The sequence below is a fragment of the Taeniopygia guttata genome, chromosome 1 (assembly GCF_048771995.1).
Source record: "Taeniopygia guttata chromosome 1, bTaeGut7.mat, whole genome shotgun sequence".
Taxonomy (NCBI): Eukaryota; Metazoa; Chordata; class Aves; order Passeriformes; family Estrildidae; genus Taeniopygia; species Taeniopygia guttata.
The window spans coordinates 67,682,182-67,694,322 of NC_133024.1; the positions used below are offsets into that span (position 1 = coordinate 67,682,182).

Here is a 12,141-nt window from a genome sequence, read left to right on the forward strand (position 1 = left end):
AATAAGTGGGACTCTAAGTACCTGATTTGTCATAAGCAGGGACAGCTGGAACAAACCCTAACAGTGAATAAACACTTCTGCAGAGCAACTGCATTAAATGGAAATCTCTGCCAGAATCACAACACTTTCCTTTAGTGTGTGGACCAGGAGGAATGTGGAGACAAGTGAGAAAACTCCATCACATTACAAGGGGGAATTAAGCTTCTACAAGGAAGGTGCAAGCTGCAATTAACAGCTAAGTAAAACACACAAAACACCTGGTTTCTGTATCATGACTTCTGCCTGGAAGCCAAATGGCATTCCCAGATAATGACCTCATTGGTGTCATAATCCTGTAGCTGTTGAGGTCTTGGCATTACATCAGTTACTGTTTTCTTCACCCTTCTCCATTAATGCCTCCCTCTGGCTTCTCCCCATAACAAACCAACTGCTTCAGCCTTCATTTGCCTCTCTTCTGACCTCTCCTGTTTTCAGTGCCAGCTCATCCTTCTGGCTGTCCATCCACTGACAGTGCTGCCTTCCATCACTCTCTGGAGTACCATTCTTCCACTTGCCTTGTAGGCCCATCCTGTCCAGCCTCTGCGTTTGAGCTCTGGGAATATGCTCTTGGTAATTTCTCTAAAAAGTCTCCAATAAGGTGGAAGTTTCCTGGAAAATTAATTATGTTCACCAAAATGTTTCCTTTGGCTTCTTGGGAGGCTGTTTTAAAGAGAAGTACACTGTCCTCTCCTTGCTATTAGGGCAAGAAACCACAGGCTATAACTGCAATATGCAAGATAGGTTGGATGCTAGGAAAATGCACTCATGGTGGGAGCAGTGATGCACTGGAACAGAGAAGATTGTGAAATCTGCAGTTATGTAGCCCTTAGTGAACAGAAAAGAATAACATGTCTTAAGTGATCTTTCTTTGGGCAGAACAGAGTAGAATGCTCAGTGGTTCCAATTTAAGTTCTATTTTTGCTCCTTCAGGGGTGCTCCTAAGGAATCCCTTCTTTGTCATGAAAGGGTCATGCAGTTCTACATTTTATGGCCCTTTCCTCTGACTTTACCTCTACCTAATCTCATGCACAGCTCAAAATGCTCTCTTGCACACCTGACATCATATGTACCTCTTTCTGTTTGAAGTGAAACTGTCTCACTAAAGTATGTGGGATAAATATAACAAACCAGCAGTGATGTGGCAGCAGAGGGTGAAGTTGTGAGCAGGTTTTCAATCACAGCTCCAGGAACCAGCCTGACTTTAACAACAAGTCCTACCACATCCATTCCAGGGTAAAGGATTTGATGCCTTCGAAGTAAAAGGGATTTCCCCCTCCTCCTCCTTTTATGACAGTTCTCATTTTTTGGATAAAAAATTCAGCTTACCAAATGGATTAAAAATAATAATAATGCCAAAACAGGACTTGCTATTCTGCCACCTTATCTTGAGCAATGTCACCTCATGCAGTCTCACCCTTAGCCAAATACTGACTCACCACCAAGGGCTTAGCAGGGGAAAAGGAGAGAGGGCATACCAGATGAGAGAGCAGCTCTCCTGGCTGGAATCCTGGCAGGGAGCGAGAGGCGTGTGTTTGAATCAGAGGGACTTGAGCTGCTGCACTGGAAAGTTGTTAAAAGCCAGAATGCAGGGGGGGCTGCTTTGCTGCTGCTTGCTGCTTGCTCCCTCTCCAGGAGGGCTTGTGTTCAAAACATGACTTGGAGCCCTGCGATGCCGCACCCAGCTGAGGCTCCCAACAGGTAACTGTTTGCTTTTCTCTGGAGAAGGGTTTGGGCCCAGGGAAGTAGTGTTCAAACACAAGTCTCTGCAGAGTCCAGGACCTGGTATACCTCCCGTGACTCCACCTTGGTCCTGAAACAGCTTGGTCTGCCAAGTTCTCTCCAATGGGAGCTCCATGCCCTGTTTCTGATTTCTTCTTACAGCAGGGGAGTCACTAATCCCGGCCTGCCTCTCCTCAGTGCTTTGAGGTCTGCAGGGAATGTCCAAAGCAGGCACAGCTGAATATATAATGGCACACACTGCCCATGCTCAAACAGAACACCAGAGTGCTACCAATCACTCTTGAAGACAGCTCTTCCAGTATCCAGCACCAAGTCTAGCCCTGGGAGTGAAGACACAAACCATTGCACCCTCTGCTTTCTGAGCCTGATGGATATATTTTACTTTCGAATTTTAAATCACTCTGCCAAGGGTTCTTTGAGTAGATGCTTTTCTCCTCCTGGGTCTGGGTCAAAGAACAGGGATAAAATGAAGCTGCCACTGTCAGCAGCTTGTTGTTGCCATTGTACTGTACTATGAGACAAAGCCAAGCAACTCCTTTGCCAATGCTCCTTAGCAAATGCATTGCTTTTGCAGTGGTCATTGCAATCTTCTTGCCTTGTTGGTCCAGCTCACCTACATCTCCAGAGTTTCTTCTCATTCAATCTATTTCTGGATTTTTTTTGTGAACTATATGCCTGTTTGAAAAGGCACCTGCCTCTTTTGACCAGGGAATACTGGTGGATGAAACCAGACGTGAGGGCTCCTGTCTATATGCCTAAAAGCAGCTCATGCAGAAGAAGCACAAGTGCAGCCTCTCCTCCTTGCAGTGGTGCTGCTGCTGGAAGCAAACGATTTCTGGAACAAGCCCTGATATGAGGCAGCAAGTGCGTCAGACCTTATAGTAGGGGAACCACGTGTTTGAGTTTCCTACTCCATGAATGAGGCTGGCCAGGCCTGATTCATCACCGAGGCATGTTGGGGAGAGAGGCACTCAGCTCATTTCCTCTGCATTGCATTTGTTCCTGCATATACTGTGATCCCAAAAGTGCTGGGGAACAGAGGAGCTGCATACCAGGACAGTAAATGGTGGGAGCAGAGGAGATGTAGAAAGGCAAATATTAGGAGAAGCCTTGCCTCCAAGCACTTTCCTCTTTGCTCCACTGTTTTTTGCACTTGCAGTAAAAACGTTACAGGGGCACATTGGTGCTGGCATAGTGCATGGAAAAGGTGCTGGAAGCCAGTGAGACAGGAGCAGTGTTGATAAATGTTAAATGAATGTAAATAGTGGGTAGGTAAAAGTAGATAGCATTCATTACTAACACAGACACTGGAGGATTTCCACATTTCATTGTCATTTCACCTCCATTTAATTTAATTTAATTTAATTTAATTTAATTTAATTTCATTTCATTTCATTTCATTTCATTTCATTTCATTTCATTTCGTTGTCCTCCCTAGATTTCTTCCTGATTGCTATAAAATATATCCTTGAAGACCTGGCCATTTTTATCCCCATCCAGGGAAAAAGAAAGCAGTAAAGGTATTGACTTTCTGAGTCAGTTTTTTGGAAGCCATGTGTGTGTTTGCATGGCTTGTCTATGCCAATGTGTAAAGGTGTCTCTAAGCTATAACAAGTGAAGGGAGCACAATGACATTTCTCTCTGCTCCCAAAACAAGCATTGAAACAAAACACAGCCCTCAGCCACCTCTGCCCTGTGTGGAGGACAGACCATGAGGTGCACTGCCCAGGCCATGAGTGGTGATTGCAGGGCTGGCATCCCATTCCTGATTGCACATCAAAGCAGCAAAGCCTTTCTGAGCAATATTTCATCTCTCAGCCTGCAACATCTCTCTTCAGCTGCGTTTGTGGCAGCAGCAGCAACCTCAAAGTAGGAGGTAGCAGCCTTCAGTGCCTGACTGGAAAGGCTTTCACACCTTAGGTTAAATCACTGCTTTCAGTATTGGTTTATGGGTGTAATTATCCATAAATTGGAGAGATTGTCAGATGAAAATATAGGTTTGTAATAGAGGGGTCAAGTATAGTCTTGCAATCCTGCTTTTCACATGGCCATTGCTGCAGGATGTGGGGCATGGCCCTACTGGTGAGGAAGGCAGGGTGGACAGCAGACTGTGGCCTGGTGTGACAGCCCCGAGCTGCTGCCAGGGTTTGCCCAGCCATGCGCCTTTCACCTCTGGTGCTCAGCCCTGCCTGGGGGAAGGAGAGGTCCTGCCCTGTGGTCTTTTATGGGATGGCAGAAGCAGGACAAGAACACTTTCCCTGCAGCACTGAGGGATGGATCTGAGCAAAGTAGGAGCAGCAAAGGTGTTGCATTTGCAAAGCTCAAACAAGACTCGCAGCCTCACTATCTTGCCTGAAGCCACAGATAGAACTGATGTCTCCATAGTTCCCGATGGGATAGATGCCATGGCAAGGTGCACCCAGGGACAGGAAAATTGCGCTGAATCTTGCTCAGCTTTTCCTTAAAATAATTAACACTGAACATATACAATTTTTGGGGACATACTTCTCCCACGCCTGCCTAAAAGATTTCACTATTGCCCAAGAAAGATATAAAAAGATGTCTCGCACTTCATTATCTCATGGCTAATTTTAAAAGTAGTTTGAGAATGTTCTATGGATATTCTCTCCTAGGGTTAAAGGTGATTACAAATAAATCATAAACTATTTCATAAGGGGAGATGTCTCCTAGGTATGTGAATATATCTGGACAACTGGTTTTGGTGAGGTGACATGGCTCAAGAACTTCAGTGGCTTTATAACTCTCCATGTCAGCCTTGCCTTTTCCCAGCACTGTGTAGGGCTGGCTGTTCTGTCAGGTGAAGCTGCCGCGAATCTTTAGCCCTACAGGTGCCAGAGCTGTCTTGATTTAGTTAATGTTAATTTTTCCATTGGTGAAGTTGTAAAAAGTGTGTATATATATATATATATATATATATATATACATATATATATACATATATATATAAATGTAAGTGCTAAAGAAATAAACTATGTCAGCTCTTAGAAGAAAAATACTTTATTCATTAAAACTAAACCATGCAGTTCTGATTCTGCTTCTACTAACAAAAACACCTTGGAACCATGGTCAAGTGATTTGCATTAATTGTGCACATTTTTTGTTTTCTTTTGTGCACGAAGAAAATCAAAACTGAATACACTATACTAAAGAAAGGACAGGCAGGCAATGTACTCAACAAATCTTAGAATAAAATCGAGGTATTTTGTGTGAAAGACATCCTTTCTTCAGCTGGATCTGTTTTTACAGTGGGTCCGGAATTGTAATGTCTGTGGGAGACACTGTAAAAGGCACATGGAAATTGTTCCACTTCATGTTACCAGTGAAAGGTTAATGCTAATGAATAGCGATTAAAAGTTCTGAGGTTTAAGAATAGCTTCACGTCCCCCAAAAGTTTCAGAAATATTACTTTAATTAATATGGTGTTTTGCTTCTTAAGCAGCACAGCTTTATTTGAATTTTGCTCATATAATGATTAGTAACAGTTTTCATTCATTGACTGCATTTTGATGAATAAGGATATGCAGGCTCAGATGATAAATTTCTCAGGCAACTTGCAGGGAAAATTACCAGAAATAGTCCTGTTTGCACACAGATAGTAATGTCCCCAGAGGAAAAAAAAAAAAAAAAAAAAAAAAGATAGACAAAATACACCTTCAGTTCAAGTTTCCACCTTAGTGTTAGAAGTTCCATGTAAAACGAGAAAATCCCAAAGAGCTGTGCCAAGCTAATTGATCTCCCGTCGCTTTCAGCCGAGGGACTGGGAACATCCTCTGGCCAGGGTGCGACAGGCTGTCCTCATTTTCCTCCTCCCATGGCACTCGCTCCCGTGCCCGCAGCGCGGGAGAGCCTGCGGCGGTCCCCGAAGGATGCTCGAGGGTTGCTGCTGCCGGGTACGGGGCAGGAACCTCCCTGTCGAGGAAAGAAGGCAGATCTGCCTGACCGACAGCAAACCGGGCAGTTCCCGCTTCCTTCCAACTGGTTTTCTATTTCTAGATCGGCTGTGGATTGCTCCCCACTTAGCTGGAGTCCCCGCCGCTGTCGGGAAGGGGAAGCTGTTCCTGGAAGCAGGGAAGGCAGGCCGGGCCGGGGGCAGCCGGCACGAACTCCGCTGCCCGTCTTCCCGCCGGGAAGCCCCGGCCGGGCTCTCTCCCCGCTCCAGCCCGGAGGAGCCGAGCTCTCCTGAACACCGGCCCGGCCCGAAAAACAGCACCCAGGGAAAGCCCCCGGTGCTCTGCAGGGCCTTGGGAGGCAGCCGGCCCCCAGCCTCTACTGGGGGGAAAAGTCTGCGGAGGAAAACCACGCAGAGAGCCTCGCCGGGATAGGAGCTCGTGCTGCAGAGAGGTTTCTCCTCTCCAAGGCAGAGTCCGAGCTTGCGAAAGAGTTGGAAGAGAGGCAGGAGCTTTTTCCCAAAGGACAATGTCCCTGGGACCAGCCCTACCCCCTCCCCTCCCCAGATATATCTCGCTGTCTGCTCGCTGCCCGGAGAGCACCCGCGACGTTTTCTGCTGCATCCCTGGGCTCGCATTCACGCCTGGAAGAGGCGAGCGCAGCCCTGGAGCCGCGGAGTCCCGCGGAGCTCAGACGGGCGCGGAGCCACGGGCAGCAGCGCAGGGTCCCCGCAGCAGCTGGCGGAGCCCGGAGGAGGGTCTGGCTACCTATGCCGGTCATCGGGGGAGACAAATCCTGCCCGCAGGACACGTGGGCTTTTTCTTTTCTAATTTTTTTTTAATTTTTTTTTTCTTTCCCCCTGTCTTTCTTTCCCAAAAGCAAAAGAAAACGAAAGAAACGAGGTCCACTTTCTAAAGAAGTAAGTAACAGTCCTGAGAGAGTCCTCGGTAGCGCCGATGCCCTGGGGGATTGGAAGGAACAGGGACGGCGGCGTGCCAGCCGTGGATGGTCCGGGATACTCGGGTCCGTGTCCGCGCCTGTGAGCCGCCGGACGCGGCGGGATGCGCGCTCCGACCGAGCGGCTGTCGGCGGCAGGGAAGGCAGCGAGCGCCCGCTTCTCCTCCTTTTTCCAGACCTCTCCGTGCACCCGGGCAGGCACACACCGTCGGTGGCCACCTGACACCCACCTTCCCCGGGGGAAGCTTTCCCGTAGGGCTCGCTGAGGCACGGGCGGCCCGGGGGAGCGGGGCCCCGCTCGCCGCCATCCCGGCAGCTCCCTGCGGCCTCGTCCTGCGCTAGCGCCCGCAGAGAACCTCTCCTTATCACAGCTGGGCGCCTTACATTTAGTTTCCAGAGGACGCGGGTTTCGGAGTGAAGGCCCCGCGTTTCCCCGAGGGAAGGCGAGAGTGGGTCGGCACGGCACGGCACGGCACAGAGAAGCTGGCGCCAGCCTCTCGGCTCTTTTCCACGTCCCATCCTTTTCCTCGTCCCGGGCCGTGGAGCTCCCCGCGGCTCACCGAGAGTCCTGCTGCCTTCTGGGGGCCAGGCTGGGGGCGAGAAGGTCCCTGGAGGCTCCCGAGGGAAGGTTCCCGGCAGGGCACGGCTGGAGATCCTCCTTGGTCTGCAGCTCCCCGGAGGACACAACGCAGTCTTGCTCGGGGTCATTGCTGTTGCCCGCCCCTCGCTTTTTGTCTTCTTCTTTCTTCCACTTCATCCGCCTGTTCTGGAACCAGATCTTGATGTGCCTCTCGGTCAAGTTCAACATGACAGCCAGCTCCACCCGCCGTGGCCTGGAGATGTACTTGTTGAAGAGAAACTCCTTCTCCAGTTCCAGCAGCTGCGCCCGCGTGTACGCAGTCCTCGTCCGCTTGTTCTCCTCCGGTTCCACCATGTAGGATCCACCTGGAGAGAAGCGAGAGTCAGCCTGGGACAGCCCGACCGCCCTCTCGGGCTGCGGGGACCACGTCCCACGACCCCTGCGCGGCGCGGAGGATACGCGGGGGGAAGCAAGCGGGGTGATGGGGAGGCCTCGGGGAGCTCTCCTGCTGGGCAGAGTCAGGTGGTGCTGCTGGCGGCAGTCACCGCTGCTGCTATTTTATTTTACAAAATTTAATATTTTTTAGCAATGATTTTGATGAGGTTTTCTGGGAAGCGCCGTTTCTGGAGCCGAGGGAGAAACCCATGTGCCACCGTTGGCATGACACTGAAAGCTCAGAAACGCTCCCGGATCCAGGGCCGCAATTGTTCAGGTTCACGTTAAAATAAATTTAAAAATATAATAATAAAAAAAAAAGTGAGAAAAGAAGACATAGAAAAACCAAAGCAAAATGGAAAAATTTAACCCCTCAAAAAACCGTCAAAAAAAAAAAAAAAAAAAAGTCTAACACACCAAAGAAACTCCTCTAAAAGAAAGCAATAATAATTATTATCATTAGTGGGCCTCCCGGGCCGGGCCGGGAGTTGAACCGCAGCCGCTCCATTTCGGCACGTTGATGAAACCTTGGGTTTCTTGTTCCTGTAAAAAGAGGCAGCGGCGGGATGGCCGTTCCCAGAGGGGCCGCCGCAGTCCTGCGTGGGCACTGGGGCGCGGGTAGCACGGGTGGGCGCATCGAGAGGGGCCGGAGGTGGGCATGGAAACTCAGGGCTGCTTTTGCCAGTGCCAGCGCCCCTCTGAGAACGCTTTTGGGGTTGATACCATCTGCGGGGAACAGTGCTTTAAACACCCAGAATGAAATAATAATTTCAAGAGAGATACCTGGACTCTCCCACAGTTCATCTTCCTATTCCCATGATTTTGTATTTATATATGCAGTGTAAATATATAAATGTAGACCTATGTATAAAACTTATATATGTATTTAAAATATAGATTTAAATACACTTAATGTTTGCATAGTGATGTGTATATACCTATGTGCTATATAAATAAATATTAAAACCAATGTATATATGTATAAAAATGTTGGCAAATCTAAACCTATGCATGCATGAGTTTGTATCTGAGAAAAACAACTTTGTTCTGTTACTTTAATCTAAACTGGAGTGGAACGCCCGGGGTCTGTCGGAGGGCCGAGGTCGGCAGGGCCCCGGGACAAGGCCGATGAGCCCGGGGTGAGCGGCAGAGCCCGGGGCCGGGCACGGCGTGTGGCACCGGCCGGGCTCGCCGGGTCTCCCTGGGCGCCTTTTCCTGGCAACAGTGCAAAGCCCGCCTAAATCCCGAGGGCTTCCATGAAAAATAAATCATCGGGCCATATAGTTTGCCACATACATGGTACAAAATACGCCGGGGTTTGGCTGTGAGCGCTCTGTCGCACTCGGCACAGCGCGGTGCCCCTTTCTCTTCCTGCGGCGTGCTCCGGCAGGAACCCTGCACACATCACACCGACCGGGTCATGCACAGCCCCTGCCTGCTCCTCCCGGGAGGGCTGGGGACAACAGGCAAGAATTTTAGGCTTCCACGGGGAAAGTTTCGCTTTCCTGCTGGTTTTGTCATTCTTCGGGTACAGGAGAAAAAAAAAAAAAAAAAAAAAAAAAAGGTGTGGTTCAAAAGTTTAGCTTTGTATTATTATTAGTATTAGTATTAGTATTCCCGAAATTTACTGAACTCATGGAAAACAATCTGATTTTCTCTCTCGCTCTCCCCACCTCCGCCCTGGCACCATCCATGCCACCCTGTTCGCGGGCTGGGACAGCACGCTCTTCTACCTTTGTGGGCGGATGCGCCTCTAGGGAGACTAGGGACCGCCACCTGTCCTTCCCTCCCCCTCGGCCTGCACCATGCAATTCCCAAACTATTTCGTGGAGATTTTAATACTCCGGTCCTTTTTCCAACTGTCTATTTGAACAAAGCCATTAATATAATATTTGCCGTATAGGCGTGACGGAGGCGCAGGACACGATAACATTGTGCCGGCAGAGACAGAAATATTGTTGGGCAGCGGAACTTTCTGCCTAGATAGAGTTTCTTCCCCTCACTGGCAACTCTGTTTCGTTTGTGCATTGTTTTCCGTGCCCTGTTTTTTTCAGTCGGAGAGGTGCATTTGTGGCTAAAACCCGCCGGGGAGCAGGAGGAGCGGGATAGAGGGGCCGGGAGGGGAGATGGGTTCTGCGTCGGGGAGAGCCGAGAGGCAGCTGAGAGGGTCTCGGCGGCTGCCTTGAGGGCTCGGGGGCTGCTCCGCGGCCGCACGGTGGGCAGCGGGGCCGTCCCCTCCCGCCTGCCCTGCCTGCCGCTTCCCCTCCCGCTCCACCTCGCAGGTGCCTCCGCCACCCGGCCCCTGCTCGGAGCTCACCGCGCCCGCGGGGACACTGTGCCGCCCGAGGAAGTAGCTCCCGGGAGGAGTCACGACGTCCCGGCTTGGCCACAATTAGTTAATTGGTGAAAAATAATTCGTTAATAATTGCTGAGGCGCAGGGAGCGGTGAGCCCGCCGGCGGGGACTGGAGAGCCGGCTCTCTCCCCAGCGTTCAACCCAACACTAACAGACCTAGAGCAGTGGATCTGCAGAGGCTGGCAGAGGGGAAACGACCCCCCAGGGCCACTCCATACATCCGAGCGGTGGGAGCAGGACCGGTGCAAGGGAGGGCTGCTGAGTGCCGAGTGGGACAGAAGCGGGGGGGGAGTGGGCAGAGGGATGCGGCGGGGCTTACCGGTCCACTGTCCCTTCCAGGCGTGCGATTTGGTGGACTTCATCCAGGCGAAAGGCACCTGCACTCGGGGCTCCTCTATAGCCCCCGTGTCCGCCCCGTCTGAGAAAGGCAGCGCGTCCTGGTGGGGAGGAGGAAGATGAGGGTGGTGGTGATGGTGATGAAGGTGGGAGACCCCGGCATCCTCAGTGATGGGGGGCACCTCGTAAGGTGAAATGTCTGGAGGGCTGCCTTGCTCGAGAGCCCCTAAGGCGCTGGAATAAGGAGTCTGTTGCTGCCTGCCCATGTACAGGCAGGCGGGGGGGCTGGGGTTGTAGTCCTGCGCTTGGGCTCTCTGAAACGCACACGACTCCTTGTAGAGCTGCGCCGAGGCGTAATACTGCTCCTCGGTGTTCATGGCGAGCGGGGCCAAGGGGGCTTCGCGGCTTAGGGACACATAAGGCAGCTCCCGCTGGCGGAGCCCGGGATGCCTCTTTGACAGCTGGCGGCCCCGCCGGGCCCCACCGCCCTGCCCGGCTCCCGCCGCCTCCCCATAGGCGCCTCTCCCCCACGTGAGCCCTCCCGCAACCCTCCGGGGCGGGGCGCGGGCCCTAGGAGGCCACCCGGAGTGGCCCTGGTCCCGCAGCCCCCTTCCTTCCCCTCAGCCGGGTCGACCCCGAGACCCCCTGCCCTTCTGCTGGGTGCTGCTCCCTGCTTTGGGGTGAGGAGTCCCGCGGCGGTGGGCTTGCGGGGCCGGGCAGGGGCTCGGGGGACTGCGCCGATGCGCGGGACGCTCCGGGACGGATGGTGCTTAAAGTCATCTTTTCCCTCTCCCCCGCACTTGCCCAGAAGCTGCTCATCCCCCAGTGACCCCCGGGGAGGAAAACCCTCCGAAGGCCGGGGTAAACTCGGCTCCTGGAGGGGTTTAGCGACAGGGCACTTTTGGCTGTGAGGCCATCTCCCCTAGGGATGTGGGTGTCCAGGGACGGGTAGGACGCTCCCGCGGGGGTACCCGTGTTGCGGAGACCTGGGAGAAGGCCAGCACCGGCCGGTGGGGGACTACAATGCTATCACCAGAGCGAGCGATAGGCAGCGGATTGTTTGTCCAAGAGGTAAATTTGGGAGCCTTCCCCGCGGCCTGGGCTGCAATGTGTTGACCCTCGGAGATAATGTGCTCCGAGCTGGTGCCGGTTGACTTGGTGACGAGGTTATGAGGAGGCGGAGAGCTACCGAAAGGGACAAAGATCATTTTCCTGCCTCCCTGCGCTCGGCCCGGCCGCCGCTCTCTCCTGTTGGGGTGCGGGCACGCTTCCTATCCGCCCGGCCCGCCTTCTCGCGCCTCCGCTTCCCCGACGCCGGCGCTCCGGCTGCCTTCGTCGGAGTGCGCTCCCTCCGCCCTGTGTAGGGCGGGAGCGGGTGGCCCGGCTCGGCTCGGCCCGGCCCGGTTCGGCTCGGCTCGGCTCGGCTCGGCCCAGCTCAGCTCGGCTCGGCGTGGCCCGGCCCGCTCGACTCGGCCAGTGGTGATGCACGCCCCGAAAGGCGAGGCAGGAGGGTCCCGGTCCCTCGCTCCTGTTCCCTGATCCATGGGATCATAAACCTGCCCAGTCCATTACACTCTGAGTTTCCGCTCTGGACTCACGCGGGTCCCGCATCGCTTAGAAAGCGCACTGAGCCTTTGGTTCAATATTGAGCCATTAAGCGATTGCTTTCCCAAGCCATTTAACAGCAGCTCTTATGGATAAATAAACAAAAAAGGCTGTAAACCAATTATAGTGCGGATAGTGAAAAAGTATTTTATTAGCGGGAATTACAGATAGACATGGCTGCTGCT

General features: G+C 52.4%; 1 protein-coding gene and 1 long non-coding RNA gene across 2 annotated transcripts; one reads left to right on the forward strand and one right to left on the reverse strand.

The window, feature by feature from the left end:
- Positions 1 to 4,781: 4,781 nt before the first annotated feature.
- PDX1 (pancreatic and duodenal homeobox 1) lies at positions 4,782 to 10,854 on the reverse strand. The gene is made up of 2 exons (XM_030274839.4): positions 10,335 to 10,854; positions 4,782 to 7,590 (listed from the first exon to the last, which is right to left on the reverse strand). Exons 1-2 carry the CDS (start codon positions 10,726 to 10,728, stop codon positions 7,202 to 7,204), a joined length of 783 nt encoding a protein of 260 aa, XP_030130699.3. The 5' UTR covers positions 10,729 to 10,854; the 3' UTR covers positions 4,782 to 7,201.
- LOC140684344 (uncharacterized) lies at positions 5,853 to 8,700 on the forward strand. Its single transcript, XR_012056540.1, has 2 exons — positions 5,853 to 6,856; positions 7,043 to 8,700. It is a non-coding gene; the product is annotated as an uncharacterized lncRNA (long non-coding RNA).
- Positions 10,855 to 12,141: the final 1,287 nt, after the last annotated feature.